Here is a 23828-nt window from a genome sequence, read left to right as displayed (position 1 = left end):
GGCGAGCGAGATCTGGTAGAGGGGAGAGAGGGGAACGAAAATATATGTATATATACAATTTTCTCTCGCTTTATACAAACACAAACACACTTTATACACTTGCGTTTGTATAAAAAACGAGAGAGGCGAGGGAGAGAACGAGAGTGGCGAGCGAGATTCACCAGGAGAGAGGTGAAATAGCAACAGTTTGCTATGAGGTACAATTAAATCAAACTATATTTATAGTATTTAATTTGAATTAATAGTTTGCTATTATATACAATTTTCCCATTAATGAAGGAGGTTCAAATTTCAATTGAATTCCTTTTGTTGGAAAATTATATAGTGCAAATTAAATACGGCAAAATCGATTATTTATTATTTTTTTCATTAACTTTTGAATTCCCTTAGCTTGTTTAAAGACTAAAGACAAAGGTAGTTCTAAAATTGCTCTATATGGCGAGTTCAAATTTTATTTAGTCCCTTTATCAAGATTTATGCACTACTACAAATAAAAGATTTTTCCACTCTGAATTAGTGGAAAATTTATTGCTACATAAAATGATTTTTTCACTCATTTTTCATTAAATCAGATTACTAAAAAAATGCAAGGTGGAAAACAAATTCTCAATGAAGTAGTGGAAAACTTTCTAATTTTTCCATATGAAACATTACTATTTTTTTCCTTTCAAACCGATTCAATCAAAATATCTGTGAAATAACTACACTAAACATTCAGTGATGGTTACACCATTCAATACCAACTAATAATTATTGTTAGTTTCAGAACATCCATCCAAACATATACTTCGTCCATCCATTTTTAGTTGTCATGTTGCGCTTTTCGAAAGTTAATTTGACTAATTTTCAAAGTTAAATTAGATTACATTAATTTGATATTTAAATAAAAAAATTAAATATTCAAAAATTATACAAAAAGTACTATAAATTGCAAAAAAAATCATATTAATATGATAAAAAAATACATCATAAAATGTTAGTCAAAGTTCTTATCGTTTGACTCTAAAAAGGAAAACCATAACAACTAAAAGTAGACAAATGGAGTTTTTACTTATTTCCTTTATAAAATTAGATTCAATACTTAAAATTTATCAATTATTTTCGATCAGCTAATCCAAACGGGCCGGGTTCTATTACAATGCAGGAAGTTGTTGGGCATTCTCAGCAGTAGCAGCAATAGAGGGCATCAACAAGATCAAAACAGGAAAACTTGTGTCACTATCAGAACAACAACTAATGGATTGTGATGTTTACTCAGACAATCAAGGATGTAAAGGAGGATTTATGGAAAGTGCATTTGATTACATCATGGAAAATGGTGGAATTACAACTTCAAAAAATTATCCATACATAGGAAAAGAACAAAAATGTAACACAAAAAAAGCAAAACAACATGAAGTTACAATAAGTAACTATGAAAAAGTACCACCAAATGAGGAATCACTTCAAGTTGCAATTAACAAACAACCAATTTCAGTGGCTATTGATGCAAGTGGCTATAGTTTTCAATTATACTCTGGAGGGATCTTTTCTGGCTATTGTGGAAATAGTTTAAATCATGCAGTGACATTAATTGGCTATGATGTGGAAGAAAATAATGGTGAGAAATATTGGATAGTTAAAAATTCATGGGGTACTATGTGGGGTGAAAGTGGTTATATGAAAATTAAAAGGGGGTCAAGTGACAATGGAGGAATGTGTGGTATTGCTATGCAAGCTAGTTACCCTCTTATGGAGGAGGAAAATTGAAATATATCTATATGTATGTACAAATAAGTCATAATAAAAGATTTGAATAATTGTGATTAATTAGAATGGTGTAAAATCTTCAAAATTTCTAATTAAGAATCAGAATTGCTTATGCATATACTATGACCAACAACTAATCCAGCTCTTCTTTGTATTAACGGTCGATTTCGAAGGAACTGATATTTCAAAAGAAAGTATTCAAACTTTCTTTGATTAAGAAAAAAAATATTAAACTTACACAAATGTGAGGTCACAAGGCAAAATAGGTTGATTAATCCCCTTTTCCATGCAATAGTTGGGCACAAATAGACGAGAGGTATTATAAAACTAGTCAATATTTATAAATATAAATTACTCGTTGGAGATTGAAAACTTTGATACCCTAGTCGTTAATATTTTATAATGGGGGGTTAACATATGAAAACATAAACACACGAAAAAGTTGAAAGGGATTCAATATCTATTATATATACATAAAAATTAATTTTTGCCATATATAAACAATGTAATTTTCCGCTAAGGAGTTCGAATCCTCTAGTAATGCAATAGGCGCACATGTGAGTATTACATGTGCCTCGATTCATACTAATTCCTCCTTTTATGTTCTTGAACTAGGTTCTCTCCCTTCAATTATGTGGTTTCCACCCATTACGAGGGAGTTGTCGAATGATAAACACTCTTAACTTTCAATCTTAAGATTATGAATTCGAGTCACCAAGGGATCAAAAATGTAAGAGCTCCTAAGGAAGGGGAATAAAAAAAGAAGAAGTTGTGTTTATCCCTAAATTACAATTGAAAAAACTTATTGAATCTTGCGATACACCTAATTTTATTATTCGTTACATATATTTATAATAACAAAAGCTGAGAATCTATCATTTTTTCTTTACCTTAGCTAGGAATGTTCACGGCTTGGATAAAAATCGATCCAAACCGAAAAGTTAATCAAACCGATTAAATAAATAAATTTTATTTGGATTTGGTTTTTGTTCAAAAAAATCGAAAAACTAACCGAACTGAACCAATACATATATTTTATTATTATACATACATAATATATTATTTTTATAAGTAATTTTAAATATCTTATATATATTTTTACCAAAATATCTAATAATAATTTATAATTCAAGAATATTTAAGACCATTTTTCGTTTTTATTTTGATAGAGAAAGGATATTTTCTAAGACCAAAAAAATAAAATTAAAAAAATCTTATTTTATAATATGGACTTTTTCCTTAAACCCTAAACCTCAATAAACAAGAGGAGTAAGATTTTGCAGAGAAGCAGAGCAGCCATTTCTCTCTTTCGAGTTCGAAATGGTCGGTCCATTGATTCGATCTCTCTGGTCTACAACTAGGAGATCCTTCTCCTCCTCTCATTATTCTCATATCAAACCTTTATCCTATGCTCGAGCTTTCTCCACCGCCACAGCTACCGCTCCCGTTGGCTCCGCCGCCACTGCACCCGGCGGCGCTCTGGATCCCGACCGGCTAAGGAATGTCGCGGTTATAGCTCACGTCGATCATGGAAAGACTACTCTCATGGATAGGCTGCTTCGTCAGTGCGGCGCTGATATACCTCACGAGCGTGCCTTAGATTCTATCGACCTCGAACGAGAGCGCGGCATCACTATTGCTTCTAAGGTATTTAATTCCCTTACCTTTATCAATTTGCATTTGCCACTGGTTATGCGGATATTGTTGAAGCTTTTCTATGGCGAAGTTCATTTGTAGCTGCCTTTGTCATAAGTTTCTGATTAACAGAGACGGATCCAGAGTATTAAGTAGTGGATGCATAACTATATACAGATGTGTGTATATAATATATATACATATATTGACTTTGTTAATATGTATATTTAGTAAGAGGTGTAGTTACTGCATTTAAATCTTTGATGGACCAAAGAGTAAGAAATTGTAATAATATGATCATCCACCCTTGAATAATTCACTCTTTGTGTTTGTTAGGGCTAATTATAGTTGCTGTAAGCCTCATTAGGATTCTCATGCTAAAAGCAATGTGCTATGTAGTCATTTTTCATGGGTTAAAACAAATTGTGTTATCTAATATTAAAATAGAAAATGTTATTTGTTGGTTTCATATATATATATATATATATATATGAAAGGAATTCTATCTTGTTTGATGTATTTGTTGCAATGTTTCCAGAGAAAGTTCATTCTTTTTTTTGGGAGGGGGGGGGGGGTGACAGTGCATAGGTACAAGGCTCTATTTCATTAGCTTTGATAGTTTGGAAACGAGGTTCTTTTTTGTAACATACATGTTATAATTGGAGCTGGATTCAACTGTATATATTAAGTCGGCTTCACTTGGTCCATAGCTTTTATACCAATTGAATTATAGGTGGATAGAGTTTTCGGAATAAAAAATGCATAAGCATGTAGTAAAGTCTACAGAAAAAGGTCCACACTTTCTGTTACTATGAAGCTCCCTGTTTCCTGATCCTTAAGTGTTTACTATCTTGCCTTCATTGATAGCAAATTCTCATGTTTTATTCAAGTCAGCCAATTGTCTCCTGCACCTTATTATCTTAAGATAAAAACCCTAGTTGCTAGACTTCAGATGTAATTGTTACAATCATTAGACCATGAACTGCTTTGTGATTCTGAAGATGCGTGACTTGTGAGTTTGACTCACTACAGTACTCACTATTGCGCCAGATTCTTTGGCTTTCTACTCGTGGTATTCAGAATTGCTCTGTGATCTTGAAGTTGCATGTTGATGTTTAATTACATGTGATGATGTAGGATACCACAATTGTAAGGGTTGTTACTATGTGTCGTCCGAACAACTGCATCCATTGGCAATGATGAAAAAAAGGCCGGACTTACTGCTGCTACCATGTGGTTGGTAGTAGAGTGATGAAAGTTACAGCTAGGTATATTTGCTGAGCCAGATATGGATGATGTTGATCTTAGAAAGTTTTAGCCAATGAGTTGGTTTTCTTCTCCAAATCTTTTGCCTGGTACTTGATCTGTGTATAATTTGATTTTTTTCCTTCTAAGACTAAGAGGTTTTGCGAGGACCACCAGTATGATTCTTTAGCATACCTTGAACTGCTCTTTGATTTTGAAGATGTGATGTGAGTTTGACTCACTACTCACTGTTAGTGGTATTCAGGATTGCTCTATGATTTCGAAGATGCTTGTTGGTTTTCAAATACATGTGATGATGTAGAATATCAGAATTTTAAGGGTTGATGCTATGTGTAGTACAAATTACTGCTTCCATTGGCAATGATGAAAAAAAGGCCGGACTTACAGCTGCTACTATGTTGTTTGTAGTAGAGTGATGAAAGTTACAGCTAGGTATATTTGCTGAGCCAGATATGGATGATGTTGATCTTAGAAAGTTTTAGCCAATGAGCTGGTTTTCTTCTCCCAATCTTTTGCCTGGTACTTAATCTGTGTATTAGTTTGATTTCTTTCCTTCTAAGACTAAGAGGTTTCGTGAGGACCACCAGTATGATTCTTAAGATTACCATGAACTGCTCTTTGATTTTGAAGATGCTATGTGAGTTTGACGCACTACTCACTGTTAGTGGTATTCAGGATTGCTCTGTGATGCATGTTGGTTTCTAAATACATGTGATGATATAGGATATCAGTAATGTAAGGGTTGTCACTTTGAGTCGTATGAATCACTGCTTCCACTGGCAATGATGAAAAAAAGGCCGGACTTACAGCTGCTACCATGTTGTTGGTAGTAGAGTGATGAAAGTTACAGCTACGTATATTTGCTGAGCCAGACATGGATGATGCTGATCTTTAGCTGATGAGTTGCTTTTCTTCTCTGATTTTTTTGCCTGTACTTAATCTGTATATGGATTTGCATTTTTCTTCTAATAGTAAGAGGTTTTGTGATTGCCACTAGTGACTAGTATGATTCTTTAGCTTAGCATTCTGGTATTAGGAATCTCTCTGTGATTATGAAGATCTATGTTGGTTTTAAAATATACGTATATGGTAATGGTGCTTTAAGATTCTTTAGCTTAACGTTCTGGTATTAGGAACCTCTCTGTGATTCTGAAGATGTATGTTGGTTTTAAAATACTTATGGTAATGGTGATTTTAAAAACCTAGAGCTTGTCACTATGTGAAAGCAAGCTACAGCTTCCACTGGCAATATGAAAGAAAGGACGGACTTAAGGCTGTTACCGTGTGGTTGGTAGTAGAGTGTTGAAAGTTACAACAAGGTATATTTACTGAGCCAGATATGGATGATACTGATTTTTGATAGTTTTAGTTGATAGTTGGGTTTTTTCACCCTTATTTTCAGCCTTAGTCGATAGTTGGTTTCCTTCACCCTTATCTTCAGCGTTTGTGGTTGTTGATTGTTCTTAAACTGAGAGGTTTTATGAATGCCTAAAACTTTAACACATCAGAAAAAAAGTATTTTCACATTTACTGACATCAAAATTTGAGGTAATGTGAAATGATACTCTTAAGATTTTTTGGTTGTGTTATATTTTGACAATTTTATAGCAAATTTTTACTCCTCTTTGTCATATGGTTACACCATCTTGGACTTACAAGTCGTAGAACACTTCAAATGCATGATGATGTTATTTGAAGAGGGTAAAATCAGATAGAGAGAAAATGTAGTTTCCCTAAATCGAAAACTGTAAATGCTTTTTGTGGTAAACTATGTGGGTGTTCGGATTGATTTATTTTGAGTAGCTTTTGGCTTTTAAGCTCTTTTTTTAGTTTTGGAAGTGTTTGGGAAACACAAGAACTGCTTTTAAGCACTGTTTTAGGCTCAAAAAGTACAAAAAAAGAGCCAAAAACCAAAAGCTGGGTGTTCTCAACTTGTGGCTTTTAGCTTATAAGCCACTTAAAAAAAGCAATTCCAAACACCCCCTACAAAGGTAATATCATCATATAAAAAGAAACAAAGGCCAACTCTTCGGGGTGGCCCAGTGGTTTGGGCTTGGGACTTCCATGTTGGAGGTCTCAAGTTCGAAACCCCTTGCCAGCGAAAGCAAGGGGTTTGCCTTCTGGGTCGAGCTCGTCGTGCCGGGCTTGCCTAGTGCGGGTTACCTCTCCTAAGTGGTTTGTGAACTATTGCATAGGAGCGGGGGTTTTACCCTGTGCGCACCCAAAGGGTAGCGGCTGCGGGTTTCCCTTGTCATCAAAAAAAGAAAAGAAACAAAGGCCAGTCAGAATCATAGTGAACATAGAGCTAGAAGCTGAAATTAAGCGTCCGATTCTTTCACTTTTGTTCTTTCCCCTATGCTCTGAGAAGTTTCTTCAGAGATTTATTTGTGTTTTTTTTCCTTGGGGAGGGATTGTCCAAGTTCTTTATGGATGAGACGTATTTTTGAATGACGATCTCATACTTGAAAGCATATAGGCATAAATTAACATGTCAAATAGAACTACTAGATTTTGGGATAATTTGTGATGCCTTGGTTGATAATTTCTGTTAATCTATTTTTTTTAATAAAAAGATGTATTTTATTTTTATCCACTTTGTCTATGCTAAAATAAATGGCTTAGTACAAGGTTAGTTGATTATATTTCAGCTTAAGTCAGATCGTAATTGATTGTTCTTATCAACAGATAGTATATGGGTTTTAAAACAATAAAAAGAAATAGTCGTGGTTTAACATCATGGTGAAGAAGAGGTTATTTTGACTTTTTGAATAATTTGAGGTCATAAATTTGGGATGAGTGAAGTTTAAACTAACAGGCCGAATTGTAGATGTCATTTCACTTTTTGAAGAGGAGGATATTGTTTTTTTTTTTTGGGCCTTGGTCTTTTTGTTTAAATTTATTTTTGTGAATACAAAATGGGTCACAATTTAAGTTCAAACATGGTTGCTTAGGTAGCACTGCTGATATCTATTCAAGTAAACCTCCATTAATTAAGTTATTTGGACCAAACCTGAGTGAGCTCTGATATGCTTTTAACACTTTTAAGGTTACATCCATCTCGTGGAAGGACAAAGAGCTAAACATGGTGGACACTCCTGGACACGCAGATTTTGGTGGTGAAGTAAGTATTTATTTTATGAAGATTTTTGGTGGTAAAGTGTTTTTATAATCTTTTTCATTTTGTGTTTCTTTCCTTAGTGTACAATCAATCAATCACTGATATATAAATCACACAGAAGTTACCACAAGAATTGGTAATTAGACTATTACCTTGGGTTTTAAGTGTTTGAAAGTGATGACCATAAGACCATTGTAATTGATTTCTCTAAAAGCAAGAAGTTATTTCCAGGTGTCAGATTGTCTCTAAAATCAATAAATGGATCCTTTGGTATTGTGTTAATAAGAATCATAATTATTTCAAGATTTTGGGAAGTCATTCAGGCTTAGTGAAGAGGAAAAGATGATTGATCGAGCTACTATTAGCTCTAGGGGAAGCTGTTTGTTGTGAATGCGAGGAAGTCAATTAATTTAAGTATTTAATTATATTTTTTAAGTAGATTTATTTATTATTTATTTATAATTTAAGTAACTTTATTTATTATTCTAGAATGGGGTTTATGTTTCATAGTTTGATAAGGATTAAGTTAAGCTATAGTTATTAGTTTGGAATAGGATTTAGGTCTCCTACTTTCATAAGAATTAGACTTCCTATTGATGTAATAAGACTCCTATTTAAAGGGGGTTTTGATGAATAAATCAGTAAGTCATATTTCAGCAAAAAACAAGAGAGATTAGAGTTGTCTCTTCCATTGAACTCTAAGGTTTCAGTCTCCCTTTGAAGAGTAGTGTCAAAAAGTCTCCCTTTGAAGAGTTGAAGAGATCGGAGTTCTCTCTTTCAATGAAAAGGTTTCAGCCTCCCTTTAACGAGCTGAATTTATATATCGTCCTATGAATCGATCCTTCCCTAAAGATTCATAACACTGCTATTCCAGTCTTCTCCTTAGTTACATCCTTGAAAGTAAGACTGCTGTAAAAGAGATTCTCTGTGGTAAAGGTTCTCATGAGGATCCGTCTGGACAATACTTGAGAAAGGTTTTTTTGCAAAAAATATTGAATAAGAACTTTGTGTAAGTTGATAGTTGTATTTTTTCTTTGTTTGAAGATTTATGAGTCTTATGTGTGTGGAAGAAGAGCTTTTCAATGAGAAGCACCTTCCCAGCACTTCATTAAATTTTTTTGAAAAAATCTCCTAAACAAAATTTTCTTAGACAATCCGCTACTGTTTCTATTGTTAGCCCTTTTGCATTAATCTGATGTTTCCTTTGGATGGGAGTGAATTCAATTTTACCCGGGTGAATTGCAATAGCTTTTGTTTATTGTTTATATGTTATCTTCATCATAAAAAAAAGGAGAAGTGGAGCTTGTTGTCAAGTGCCATCAATCTGACTTTGTCATGCAGTATTTTATTGATTTTTTATTCCAAGTGTTTCCTTGTGTTGTTAGGTTGACATGAAGAAAATTGTAAGCTTTTCACTTTTCATTTGCTTACAGGTTGAGAGGGTTGTTGGCATGGTTGAGGGAGCAGTCCTTGTTGTTGATGCTGGTGAAGGTCCACTTGCACAAACAAAATTTGTTCTTGCCAAGGCCCTTAAATATGGTTTACGCCCCATTCTTCTTCTCAATAAAGTAGACAAACCTGCAGGTATTACATTTCTGAGGTTATTCTAATCACAAGTTCTTTTAATGGTTTCATATTAACTGTTCAATTATACATATGCAGTGACTGAAGAGAGATGTAATGAAGTTGAGAGCCTTGTATTTGATCTTTTCGCAAACCTTGGTGCTTCAGGTTCTAGAAAATTACTTTCATAAAAATTTCTTAGTTCCTTTCTTCTAGTCAGTTGCTTGGATCTCTCCCTCCCTCCATACATAACTCCATATATTTAATAGTTTCTATGCATTTTAAATTTAACTCAACCTTTCTGATCGAACTTGTTTTATTCTATTCCAGAGGAACAGTTAGATTTTCCTGTTCTTTACGCTTCAGCTAAAGAAGGATGGGCATCTTCCACATATACAAAAAGTCCTCCTGATGTGAAGGATATGTCACAATTGCTCAATGCTATTGTTGGGCATGTTCCTCCACCGAGTGCTAGCCTAGATGCCCCTTTTCAGATGTTGGTTAGTATTGCATTTGCATTTCTTAGTTTATATATCATAATGAGATAAATGATTTAGGTGAATAGCCATTTATGCAACTTCGCAAAATTTAAAGCGTAGCAAGTGCAAAAGCTGGTAATAATTCTCATATATTTAAGCTTGCGTACATGTAGCTATTGTACATTTTGCTGCACTTTGTTGAGATACCTCCTTTTTTCCAAGTACCACTTCCATGGCCCATGGGTAAGAAATTCGTCCCTGCTTTGTTTTCCCTAAGAAATATTGTACTTAAATTCCTTTATAATTGGCTAGAGGTATTACAAATGGAGAAGTTGCAGATGAATGCTTGTTATGCGAGTCTTATTTTTGTTGGACAAGGGAAGTAAATGATGTGTGTTAATATTCATTTGGTGATTAAGGGAAAAATATGGAATATAGAAGTGAATACACGATTTAGTGGCTGTTATCTTTTATAATTGAAAAAGAATCTAATGTCTCATTGATTGAGAGAAAGAAATCGTTGGAGGCAGGTTAAGAAGTGGTGGTGCTGTGCAGAGACCAGAACTAATCTAGATAAATTTATAATGGATATAATGCTGTAAGATGAGTTGATAAACATACCTTTATGAGTGGAGACGGTTTGCTTAAACAATCAATCAAAGAAGCCTAGCTAAGGAAAAAGTCAGGCAGGCTGTATAAATTTGACGCCCAGTCTGGTAGTGATATTGTCCGCTTTGGGCCTAGGCCCGCACGACTTTAAAACACATCACTAGTTGGTAAGGCCTGTTTACTCATATACCCAACATGTATTTTACCGATGTGGGATTTCTTATCTTAAGCTGGGGCATCACATACACCCCTCTATGGACTCAACCTCCTTGTTGAGATTTGCTTCATCGAATGGAATTTGCTTAGACTCAGCACTGAGGTTTTCCCCGCTTTATTGGGATTTGCGTAAAATCAGTTGAACTTTGGCCCTCATTGACAAGGCTGACACATGAGTGACTCTGATACCATTTGGACCACTAGTTAGTTCCATAGCATCGGGGCCTCTCGAGAGGTCCATCAGACTCTACATATTATTGGGGAATTTATCTAACATTCAACCACTTTAATGCCCCACTTGGTTACAAGCCAATGTTACTTGGCTCAACAACATAATGTTACGTCATTCATATTCTTATATCAGAATTCTCGATTGAGTCGTGCTTATGATCTTTCGCCCTAAAGCTCTTTCAGGGATCTTTTTTAGTTTTGAGAGTGATGTTGATAGTAGTTGTGTGATGATAGATAAGAGAGGGTTGATGTTTCTTATTGTGGTAGTGATGGTGTGCTTATTCCATCTAAGGTTATAAATGTGGAGGAAGAAGGGAATGAGGTTTTACGATGAGTAATAGTTAGATGAGAGTAATTAGGCGGTTTCTTGGTTGTAACACGTGAAGTTTTAGTTGGTAGAGGTGATGAGAGAACGAGGAATTCTTAGAAGGATTGGCTAGTAGGAGTCCATGGAGTGGTTATAGTTCTAGGCTTGAATGTGGTTATAGTTCTAGGCTTAAATGTGGTGTTGATAACATGTGGATGAATGCATGATGCATTAGGTGCTTCTTGATTAGGACTCGAAGTTTTGTTGAATACGGTGATAAGGAGTAGTATTCTTTGGATGAGATTTCCCATAGGATGGTAAGAGTAATTCCTTTCCCTCCCATGCTCAGTTTCCAAGGGGGAGATATTGTAACACCTCGAAAATTTCTAAGCTAAGGCCTGAACCATTCATCATTTGTGTATAAGGTCGTATCGAGTGATTCTTAAATTATTTTTAGGGGTTAAGGTCAATTATTTAGCGTGTGAATGGATTTGGATATGAATTAAGGTCACTGTAATCCTTTAGCACAAAGTTGAGTTGAAGGCTTCCTTATCGATTGAGTTTTGATATAAGATTTTACTTAAGTCAACTTCAAATAATCATATCTTTTAGAATATGAAGAGTTAGGTGACCCATATCTATCAAATTAAAGGTATTTGAGTCTTCTTTTCAACACCACCAAGTTTGCATCATTCAGAGTTTAGAGTAGAGAGTTATATTCATTTACTAATCTGATGCATGCAGTGGCGTAGAGAGTTATAATCATTTTACTAATTTGATGCATGTAGTGCCGTTTTGGCCGACGGGAAAACACTAAAAAGGGTCTTTTTTGTCTTTGTACCCCTAAGAAAATCCTAAACAGATTTCTTGACTAATAAAAGGCCCAAAACAATCTGATTTTCATCTCGTAATCCCCCAATTTCTTCTCTCTCAAACCCCAAGGCAAAACCCTAAGGAAAATCAAAGCATAAGACTTCCAAACAAGATTCTTTCAAATCTTTTTCAAGGCAAGTCCTCTTCAAGAATTTCATTATTTCCAAGTTCCAACTCAAATTCCTTTATACGATTATGAATCATTAATGGAAATCTTAATTGTTGGCCATAGAGTTTTCAAGAAATTAATGCAAGTATCTCAACAAAAAATTTCTTGATCGTTCTCCTTAAGGTAGGATTTCAAGTCTTCCAATCAAGTTCTTTTTCAAACTTCTTCAAGAACTTCGTTTAATTGTTGGCTATAGGGTTTTCAAGACTATTCATAGTGTTGGACTTGTTCGTCCTCATGCCTTGCATCTAAATTCAGTCAACAAAAGTTATGTTCAGTCAACAATATGGTTCATGTGACTTTTAGGGTAAAACCCTAAACATAACTTTTGCTTTCTGAATTTAGATGTAGGGAGTAAGGGCGAACTAGTCTAACACTATGAATAGCCTTTACATACCCGGAAGAACGAAGTTCTTGAAGAAGAACTTGATTGGAAGACTTGAAATCCTAGCTTGAAGGAGAATGATCAAGAAAACCTTTCTTGAGATTCTTGAATTAGTTTCTTGAAAATCCTATGGCCAAGAATTAATGATTCATAATTGTATAAAGGAATTTGACTTGGAAATAATGAAATTCTTGGAGAAGGACTTATCTTGAAGAATAATCTTGAAAAAGATTTGAAAGAATCTTGCTTGGAAGTCTTATGCTTTGATTTTCTTTAGGGTTTGAGAGAGAAGAGAATGTGGGATTAAGAGATGAAAATCGGATTGTTTTGGGCCTTTTATTAGTCAATAAATTAGTTTAGGGTTTTCTTAGGGACAAAAACGGCCCTTATTAGTGTTTTCCCGTCGGTCAAAACGTCATTGCATGCATCAAATCAGTAAAAAATGGTCATAACTCTCTATTTCAAATGATGCAAACTTGATGGTGTTGGAAAGAAGACTCAAATACCTTTAATTTGATAGGTTATGGGGCACCTAACTCTTCATATTCTAAAAGATATGATCATTTGAAGTTGACCAAAGTAGAATCTTATATCAAAACTCAATCGATAAGGAAGCTTTCAACTCAACTTTATGCTAGGGGATTCTAGTGACTTTAATTCATATCCAAATCCATTCCTGCACTAAATAATTGACACCTAAGAACAATTTAAGAATCACTCGATAGACCTTATACACAAATGAAGAATGGTTCAGGCCTTAACTTAGAAATTTTCAGGGTGTTACAATAAAGTCGGGAAAGAAAGAATTTAGTCAATTTACCAATAGGTGTGAAGTCAATTCAAACGGACGAAGAGGGGGAGTGGGGGTGGTAAGGTGCTCAAGATTTAGGATTTGTACAAAAGAGCTGAAAGATTCCTCTGACCACTTATCTGATCCATACGGTTCCTTTCGAAGAATCTAATCAAAAGATTCCTCTGACCACTTGTTATCAAATACAACAGAGGAGGTGATTTTAGACCTTGCCTAGTGGCTAGGTTATCTTCCGTCCTCTTTGAAAGGTAATCTGCAACTTAAGAAATAAGCTCCTCCATCTTTGTTTGACTCATTGGATCAACTTTTTATGTCTGGGGCCCTAATTAGATGTACTGCACCATTGAAGGACCGCTTTGATTTGTTGTTCATATTGGATAACTTTCTTTATTTTTTTGGGGTTCACATTCGTTTGATGATTTTCTATTCTTGATCCTTTCAGAATCTTCATACTTCTGTGTTTTATTTGCCTTGAGAAGATGCTATGCTTAATAGTTGCTTTCAGGTTTCCATGATGGAGAAAGATCCTTATCTTGGTCGTGTTTTGACGGGTCGTGTAACTTGTGGAGTTGTTCGTGTTGGTGATAAAGTACAAGGGCTGAAGAACACAGACAATGGAACTGTAAAAATTGAAGAAGGAAAGGTCTGTTGTCTCCAGAACTAAGGGAAAATCTTCTCTGTACCATTTTTGTAACTCAAGTATGCTTTAAGATGCTAGAGGGATATTTGAAAATCTAGTAAATCGTTGTGTGTATAGTGTCATCAAATCAATTTTCCAATTTTGGCAAAATTTGAGGTAATCAAACTAAATTGAACTCCACAACATGGGTAACTTTATGGTGTCAAATAGTCAAAACCATGCATCAGAGAATTAGGTGTAACAGAATTTTTATCATGTGATATGTTTCTGTGGTACTTTGATTAACATAGGAGATTAATAACTTAAATAATCTATTTTATGAGGTGTTGATTGTAACTTCCATGGCTGTGTCACAGGCAACTTTATTATGTGTCAGTAAGTCATTTTTTTAGAGGAAAACTATGGTTATTGATAGCTCATGTAGATTCGGATGAAGGTATTTTAGCACTCAAAACGACTTATTTCAAGCTTGAATGTTTAGGACTATATTCAGGATCTATTATTTAGTTATTTATTTACTTATTATTGGAATTCTAAGCCCTGAGCTAGTGCCATGCTTTGAAATTGTCACCTAATTTTCATTTCTGTTCCTTTCTTGTTTACTGGTCAAAACTTTTATAGGTTGTAAAGCTGATGAAAAAGAAGGGTATGAGAGCAGATCCAGTTGATAGTGCTGGTGCAGGTGACATAGTGTCCATGGCAGGTTTGTCAAGTCCGACAATTGGACACACAGTTGCGAATGCAGAGGTATGCGACTTCTTCTTCATTTAACGATCCAACTCAATTCTATTTGTTTCTAAGTCGTGTTATTTGTTCTATTGCTCTTTTTGATCTGGGAATCTCGTCACTGTGTGGGTGGAAATTCTGCTGGCATTATTTCATATAAGATAAGTTTCACATCAAAGAAGGGAAAATGCTGTGCACAATAGGAAAAGGCACGTCAGTAGCATACACAATAGTTCCTAACATGAAATCCTATGACCTCTGAAGAAATTGTAGTCACAACTTCTCCTAGATAAACATTGAGAGCATTGTGTTTTGAATGTGGAAACCAACCTTTTCATGCCTTCAGACCAACTTATACTGTCTAAAGTGATACTATTGAGGCCGTTCTAATTTTTTTGCTGTAGGTAAATTAATTACAATAGGAAGTCGTTTAAGTGCAATATGATGGTTTAAGTAATAATTATTAAATGGGCTAGGTGTCATCTTTTATTCCTTAAGTTGTTCATGTTTAAAACTAAAATCAATGTACATATATATCCTTGATTGTGGAAGTTTAATTAGCTACTACCGACTGTTTAATTTAATGTACATTTTGGTCAATTGATTCAGAGTTAAGACCAAGGAATAGTTGATATCTAAGTCGGTATTGTTACCACTGTTTTACTTCCTTTTCCTAAATTTGACTAGTCTTTATTAACTTCATTAGATGATACATTTTAGTACTTGTTTAATAATATTTTCCTGTTTGTGTTTCCTATTTTATGTCCACGTGGTATGTGGTTCTTGATCTTGTAACATGTCACTGACACTGAATTCTTTGTGAGCTAAATTTCTTAACCTTTTCTGCAACTTATCTGAAATTTGATAGGTTACGACAGCATTGCCCACAGTTGTGCTTGACCCCCCTACCATCTCCATGACTTTCGGTGTCAATGATTCTCCCTTAGCTGGTTCTGATGGTATTCATGTAAGTATATAATTTTCCCCACTCATTTCCTATTTGTGAGATCTTTGTGTCTAGTTGCTTCTGCTGTCCAGCTGCATATTCTGTGGAGGGTCATAGTTGATGGTCTTTTCCCCCTGTAATTCTGTGAGAATGTCTCTGAAAGAGACACACAACTCATGCATTATTTTTGTGTCAAAGCATCTAATGTTCTTTGTAAATTTTGATCTTAATTAGAATATTTTTTCCCTTTTTTTTATTTGATCATTTCTTTTGATTGAGGTTGATAATATATAGTTTTGACTTCTGAGCAAGGACATGGAGGTGAGGTCTCTATCTTAAAGAAAGAGATCAAATGGTAGTTTGAGACAAACTTAAGATAGAGTTGTTGGCAGATGTATCAGTCCAAAGGGAGATTAACTGAAGCTAGGATGTTGATTTTTTGGGGATACTATGATAATTGACAACCTCTGTAGTCTGTAATTTGGCAGTACAAAAGTAGTGCTGGAAAATGGATAAAAGATGCAGGTATCCCTCCAACCTGCCCTGTTAAATACGGGTTGGATAATTGATTTGTTTAAACTGGATCATATCCATGTAACCAACCATAAAATATGGATATCGATAGTGCAACTCACTTTGAATGTGAAGAATCTAGCTGTGTGAAAGGTGGAAAACTTTTACTTCGTCGTCAGTCCTCCTGTGAACTGTTCTTTAACTTAAACATTATAGCTGACCACCTTCATCAACAAAACATGAGCATCACTTGTGTCATATTAGAAAAATTGATACAGTGAGTCACTGAGTTTTTACTTTATATTTCATAAGCCAAGGCTAATTCTCAGCCGCAAAATTGGGCGGCTGGTTCCAGTTCCAAAATGCGATACTTCAAGATAGGAGGAGAAAAAGGGGTGGTGGTGGTGGGGGTGGAGATATCTATCATATGTATATCGGTTCTTTGTTTTTGAAGTTTTGCTGCCTTTTCAGGTCTTCTACAGTCTACACCAAGCAATGGTTAATATAGATATTCATATAAATCCGATTTTTATCTGTCGTAGCTATGGATGGTTGCATAATTTATCCATTTTGTCTAAACTGTTTTCAACCTGCCCATATCTGATCCGACCCACCCATTTGCCAGCACTAGTACATTGATTTCTCTTATAACTTACCGTAATTGTATGCTTCACTATAACAAAGACTTCCTATTATTTCTTCCTTACTTCCTGTAGCAGAAACTGAAATTGACTGCAGTTATTGTTATTGAAGTGTTAATTGTACTACAGTTTTAAAAACATTTTCTGGAAAACATCAAGCATATAATTGGGAATGGAGAATGAAGATGTATAGGATAGGGTGGTCCGTATGCAGAGTAATTGATGGGCTTTCAGATGTCCAACAACAGCTAAGCCTCAGTTCCAAATTAGTTGGGGTCGGCTATGTAAATCCTCATTTTGTCGTTTCAAATGCCTCTACTGGCTTTTTATTTGATACGTGTGAGAAGTATTAAACTTATATAGGTTATCAAAATATGTGGGAGATGTAGTAAACTCATAGATTGTTTCTTCTAATCAACAAGCATTCACTTAGAAGACTGCTACCATTTTTGAAATATAGCATTCTGGAACCAGTGTCCATTGGATCAACACATGTATTGAATTTTTGAGTAGAGATTAGTTTTGGCCTGAAAGAAGAAGAGAGATGAGTCCATTCGGACTTCCAAAAAATTTCAGAAAGCACGAGTCCTTATTTTTAACTGTCTGGGCAAATGTGATTGGTGAAACTACTGGTTCTTTCTTCTGATGACTGTCTAAAATGTTCTGTACTTTTTATAGTTGACTGGAGGGAAAATTGGTGACCGGCTGCTAGCTGAATCAGAAACCAATCTTGCCATAAATGTTCTCCCCAGTACGACCGAATCATTTGAAGTGCAGGGTAGAGGTGAACTTCAATTAGGTGAGTTGTGTGGTGTAACAACCTCTAACAATGTTGTCAGTATTTGTGCTCGTCTCATATGTGCATAAGGGACAAAATTAAACCGGATCAAGCAGTCCACTGAATTCTCTCTCTAGAATTTTACATACCACCTAACTCTTTCTTTCTGTTTTTTCTTGTTCATCATAGGTATCTTAATTGAGAACATGAGACGTGAAGGATTTGAGCTCTCTGTCTCCCCACCTAAAGTCATGTGAGCTTCTTTGTCCTTATTCTAGACTGGTTTGCTAGGAATCACATCTTGATATGCCTGCATACTCTTACTCTGTACTGTTAACTTGTGAATTGGTAAATGCTGTTATGATTATATAATAATTCAGGAGATACAAAGCATATAGCAAAAAGGACCAGAGAATTATTTCCTATCATGGAATGGTCTTTTGATTAAAACTTACCAGAACTAGACATACACGTCTAGTCACATATTCCAGTATATGCACATATTTACATATCTATGGTTGCCAAGATTAAGACAGTATTTTTTTGGTGTCTTGAATGGCCTAATGATATCTGTGCCATTGGTATCTATTATTCACTAGTAACCTTGATGATAAACTGCTAATATTGCATTTGCAATGTCTGTATGTTTAGGTACAAAGTAGAGAAAGGTACTAAGCTTGAGCCAATTGAAGAAGTGACTATTGAGGTGCACAAGTCTGCATAAACCTACAGTATTGTCTTTTACTTATTCAGAATTTATACCAAACCTCTTGGGACCATCTTCTGTTTCCAGGTTGATGACGAGCACGTAGGTTTGGTCATGGAAGCACTTTCTCACAGGCGGGGTGAAGTTACTGACATGGGCCCTGTTCCTGGCAGCATGGGAAGGACTAGAATGTGTCTGACATGTCCTTCAAGGTATTTTTTTCAGTTGTTCTTTGCAGGTTTTATTACTGTCTAGAGCATGATGATACGTAATTAGAAGATTGGTTTTACCTCCCTCTCACTCTTTATCTCTGCCTTTCGGAATAGTATTCTGTTCATCCCTCCTTGCATTTCCTGGATACATTATGATACTGATTAATCTTTTAATATATACCGGAAGGTTAGTTATCTGAGCATTTTTTGAGTAAGGTAAAGTACTAAATAGCTACATTTATGAGTCTTATCTGGGCATATTATTTGTTCTCTATCCTCCTTTTATCTTGTCTTTGTTTTTCAAGGTATACCTATCGACCCAGAAGTATGGGATTACAATTTGACTAGATTATTCTTTGGTTAACAGAATGACAAAGCTAATTGCCAATTTGTTGAAATGATTAATCAATGCATTTTCTTCAAAGATCGTATTAGAGGCAACTAACAAATCTGTAGATTTCAGATTCATGCTACCTTTATGTATTCACATTTCACACCTCGTTTGTATTCAGCATGTTCTCAATCTTTGATGATTAATTTCATTGTTTAGTTTGTGTCCTAATTTTAATTTCCCCTGACCTATTGCAGAGGGCTAGTGGGCTATAGAAGTGTGTTCAGCAGTGACACCCGTGGCTCTGGATTTATGCATCGGGCTTTTCTGAGTATGCTTTTCAACTTATCTTACTACTTTTCTGACAAGTTTATCTGACAATTTCTCCAATTTCGTGCTGTGCACGTCACAGTAGGATCTCCATGCCTATTTATATAATGATAGCAAAACTGCAAAAGAAAAAGGTAAGTATGTGCTAGCAATATGTGGATGTGAGCGTGTCAGCTCAGTTGAACTTTGTAACAACACATTCTTGTCTGGTATTAGATGGTCCAGAAATCATATGGGTGTTACAAATGTACCCCTCTTTATATCCCTGTTCTTTCTTTGAATCCACCTTGGGTAAACCATCCCCCTTTTTCTTTCTTAAAATTATCCTCTGTGCTTTTGGTCGGCTGAGGTTCTTCATGAGCCAGTTTTATCTTTGACAGGGAATTTGCATTCTTGGTCCCTCAAATGTTGACATTCTGGTTTTGGTCCTTGTGATATATGACTAAGCATATTTAACATTCAATTAATATGTGTCCTTCCGGTCCTTCTATATAGGGAATATGTTACATTTACACTATTTTAGAACTATATTACCCTCATAAATAAATGGATATTAAATTATGTAACAGTTAATATAGCTCTTAGTCCCTCAAATATCAACATATTCTGATTTTGGTCCTTGTGATAACCACATTTAACCTTCAACTAATTGAAATATGCATTTTGGAACCCTCTCCTTGTGGAGTCACCACATTCAAATTGTTAATTGTTACATAATTTAATATCCATGTATTAGGAGGGTAATATAGTTCTAAAAATAGTGTAAATGTACCATATTCCCTATATGGAAGGACATCTATTCTTTGAATGTTAAATATGCTTTTAGTCATACATCACAAGGACCAAAATTAGAGTTTACTAATAACTGAGAGGGGGAATTTGATATCATCATGTATATGGTGGTCTGTGTGGAGAGGAAGGACTGGAAAATGTTTTGAAGATAGATCCAATTCCATTCACAAAGTAAAATGGAATTGTTTAGTATCTTTATTTTTTTGGTGTGAACAATTATGTATAGTGGATGTAGATCAAATTATAGAGTTGATAGGAAATTTTAATTTTTGTGATGAATTTTGAAGGTAGCCAGCATGTCCTAATACTGAAGAATACAAAATTACCAATTCTCAAAAAAACAAACAAACTGTTACTACCCCTGATTTTAATCGACAGTCAAGAGTAAAGAAAAGCTTGACTTGTCATGCTGATTTCTGAATAGGCACTTCAAAATAAGTTATTTCCCATTTTGACTTTTAAGTATTGATGCAAGGGTTATCTGTGCATAAACACAATCAATTCACGAATACCTATATAGAGAACAAATTTTCATTCATCTAATGCATGTTTTTCTGTATATTTTAATTACATCTAATGCATGTTTGAATGTTCAGCCAAACATATTTCATTCATCTAATGCACTAGTTCTTTTGGAGTTATTCTTTAGCCTTTTTTCTGTATATTTTAATTACATCTAATGCATGTTTGAATGGCTGCTATATGGTTTTAACTTTTCATTATTCTTAGCTTCTTTCTCCTTGGTGCAGCTTATGAAAAATATCGTGGTCCTCTTGGAAATGTCAGGAAAGGAGTTCTAGTAAGCATCCTTACTACCCTGTGAAGACACGTTTGAGATTTCTTTCTTTATTCCTCTTGCCATCTTCAAGATGCTATTGTTTCATAATTGTGAAGTACAAATAGCGTGTGTCCCTCAGTTCTGCCAGGGATGTCTGTCATCTCCTATTCTACTCATCTTAAAGTATGTTCAGCCAATTTCTACTTTAAATATTGTCACCGTTGCATAAATATGTGTCCCCAACAATTCAGTACTTTCTGTCTGTTGGCTTGTTACAACTTGTGACTTTCATGGTTCATAGTACCATTTCTCATTTTCATGCCTTACAATGTATAGCTGGTGTACCGGAGCTTGTATTCCAGTACTCTCCAGAATGGTGTTCTTGAGATCCTTTTACATTCCTACCATGTTTAAGAGACTAGGAGCCTGTTTGGATTGGCAGCTTAAAAGTTGGTCAAACCTACTTTCAAGTCATTTTTAACTTTTGTAAGTGTTTGACAAGGTTAAAAATAACTTAAAATAAGTTTAAATGACTTAAAAAAAGTTAAAAACCAAAACTAGGTCTCCCCTGGTTTTTATTTTGACTTGAAAGTCATTTAAGTTTGACTTTTTGTTTTTTGACTTAAAAGCTACTTTTTTTTAAGCTAATCCAAACAGGATCTAGGTCTGAATAAATCTATCTAACATTTTTCTCTCAAAACATCTTTAATTGATCCCAAAATTCCCTTGAATTTTATGTTCTCTTCCCAATTGTCTAGTATATTTGTTATGAGTACATCAAATGCTGCTTCCCATTAGCCTTTTGAGGCAGTTTAGCTCAGATTTGAACATATGTCTGGAAAATCCTCATATCACCCTTGTATTTGATATAATATCTTCTGTTTTTCAACAAAGGATATATATATCTCCTGTTTCAATATGTGGATAACTGTACCTCATTCTATTGGTTGAACAGGTATCAATGGGCCGTGGGTTAATCACTGCTCATGCACTGATGGGTTTAGAAGCTCGCGGAGTTCTCTTTGTGGCACCTGCAATGGAGGTGGTTCAACTGAACTTTTTGTCCTAATTTCTTTCCTTAGAAGTAGTAAAAAGAGTATCAACCTTTGTCAACTACCAAACATTTTTGTGATCTCAAATATGCATGACCTGGTACTGATAGCTTTGATGTTGATGCCATTCCAGTTGTGATCACTTAAAAGGGGTGATTAGGAGATATTTTATTTGTGGAATGTATAACATATTACAGGACCAGAGTCCTTGCAATATGAGGGCTTATAAAATTCTAAGTATTGAAGTAAGGTAGAAAACAAAATGTGTATACTATCAGGGATCTTGACAGCGTTGTCGATCACATGCTCTTTTGAAGAATATAAAAATATTTTTATCTTACTTTGTCTTGGGTAATATGCAGACATATGATGGCATGATTATTGGAGAACATTCTCGAGATACAGATCTTGATGTAAGGAGCTGTTATTTCATTTCTTACAGTGTGTTTGTCATGTGCATTTGTGACTCTTGGGTGATTGCATGAAACAGGTCAACCCGGTTAAGTCAAAAGAACTCAACAATATAAGGTGCGCTAGCAAGGATGAGAATGTCAAGTTAACTCCTCCCCGCCTTGTGAGTTTCTACTTTGCTTGTACTTTATCCACTTACAAAACTAAAAAACCTTGTACTTTATCATATTTCCTAAGGTGAAGCATTCATAGAAGTTTGAGAAATTTAGAACTTCACTAGATTGTCCATCTTCAAAAATCTCTTAGCTAAAAGATTTTGTAGTGTTTAAGCTCTGCTCCTTCCGGTTATTGATAGTCTGACATTCGATGGTTTTGTTTCAGATGTCTCTCGAAGAAGCCATAGGATATGTTGCTTCCGATGAGCTTATTGAGGTATCTTTATTATTTGGATAATGACTTTGCATTACAGATGACACTTTCTATAATACTTCTTTCGAATAATTGGTTGTTTCTCTACATTAGTGTAAATTGGTGATTAGAATGGAAAATAAAACTAATTTGGTATTATTTTTCGTTAAACCAAGGAAATAAACCTATGCTATTAAAAATGTGCAGGTTACACCAAAAGCCATTAGGCTAAGAAAGAGATACTTGGAAGTGAACAAGAGAAAATCAATGAGCAAGAGGCCCAAGGATTGAAGTATTTTTCCTCTATACTGGTCAAAGATTTAGCCTCACATTTTGTATACATGAAATTTAATTATCTTCATCTCTACTTTAATGTTCCTCCTTTATACACATCTTTACAATTATATAGATAGGGAAAAAAATTGTATCACATAAATATTCTTTTTCAAGCACTCTATCGGGAATGTATTTCAGTGTAACAGCTTATTAAAAGCAGAGTTACCGAAAATAAAATGCTTGAATGCAATAAAATTTTGTCCAACTTTGACCCCTCCCCTTTCTCATTGTTCATCCAATTCACGTGAACTAATTATACTGAGTATGTTATTGTTAATTGTATTACTTAGTACTATACGTTCATATTTTGGTTTAATCTATTTCTAGATTTTTACTTGTATGCACGTCCCCTTTCTAGTACCAATGTTTTACAACTCATAGCAAGCTGCCAAAGACAAGTACCCGTGACCATTGATTAGTTATGTTGCTTTTTTATTTGTCGTTATTATGTTCCTAGCACACATTTGAGTATTCCTGTTTCACACTAATAGAAAAATTTAAATTAACGTGGTACTCGGTGCTCCTAGTTGGATTCAAAAACTTTGTTTTCACCTACCCATTTACCACTTGAGTGCAAAAAAACCTCTGATTTTTTCACCAAATCTAAAGAGATTCAACATTTACTATACGGTACTTCGACTCTGCCCTTAGTGGGGTGGAGGGTAGAGTAGTGGGTTGGGGGATTGGGAATTAAAATGAGGCGTGTTGAGGATGAAAATACTATCATCGTAAAATGTCATTTGTAAAATTTATTTTTTCTATTTTTAGTAGGAATATTCTGTTCCTCATTTTTTAGGAACTTATTGTTTAGAGAAAA

General features: G+C 34.8%; 2 protein-coding genes across 2 annotated transcripts in view; both read left to right on the top strand.

Annotated features, from left to right (window-relative positions):
• Positions 1–1809, top strand: part of LOC102579104 (zingipain-1) — a 3009-nt gene extending 1200 nt beyond the window's left edge. The window contains exon 2 of the mRNA XM_006348910.1: positions 1145–1809. Within this exon, the coding sequence (XP_006348972.1) occupies positions 1145–1749 (605 nt within the window). The 3' untranslated portion in view covers positions 1750–1809. The remainder of the gene's footprint in view (positions 1–1144) is intronic.
• A 1182-nt stretch (positions 1810–2991) lies between these two features.
• LOC102591349 (GTP-binding protein TypA/BipA homolog) lies at positions 2992–23228 on the top strand. Its single transcript, XM_006348778.2, has 19 exons — positions 2992–3396; positions 7697–7771; positions 9202–9352; positions 9431–9499; positions 9662–9831; positions 13917–14054; positions 14673–14798; positions 15646–15744; positions 17556–17676; positions 17845–17908; positions 18307–18361; positions 18449–18573; positions 19162–19235; positions 20776–20825; positions 21760–21846; positions 22219–22269; positions 22347–22430; positions 22649–22699; positions 22883–23228. The coding sequence occupies exons 1-19, from the start codon at positions 3070–3072 to the stop codon at positions 22964–22966; spliced, it is 2001 nt and encodes a 666-aa protein (XP_006348840.1). The 5' UTR covers positions 2992–3069; the 3' UTR covers positions 22967–23228.
• The last annotated feature ends 600 nt before the right edge of the window (positions 23229–23828 follow it).

The sequence above is a fragment of the Solanum tuberosum genome, unplaced genomic scaffold (assembly GCF_000226075.1).
Source record: "Solanum tuberosum cultivar DM 1-3 516 R44 unplaced genomic scaffold, SolTub_3.0 scf00102, whole genome shotgun sequence".
Lineage (NCBI taxonomy): Eukaryota > Viridiplantae > Streptophyta > Magnoliopsida > Solanales > Solanaceae > Solanum > Solanum tuberosum.
Note: the sequence above shows the minus strand (reverse complement) of the source record. Positions and strands in the feature narration are given on the sequence as shown.

Excerpts from the sequence above, each read along its gene's own strand:
- LOC102591349 (XM_006348778.2), top strand. The coding sequence starts at position 3,070 with ATGGTCGGTCCATTGATTCGATCTCTCTGGTCTACAACTAGGAGATCC. Across the intron at positions 9,500-9,661 it reads CGCAAACCTTGGTGCTTCAG|AGGAACAGTTAGATTTTCCT; the intron begins GTTCTAGAAAAT and ends ATTCTATTCCAG. Across the intron at positions 17,909-18,306 it reads GTCTCCCCACCTAAAGTCAT|GTACAAAGTAGAGAAAGGTA; the intron begins GTGAGCTTCTTT and ends CTGTATGTTTAG.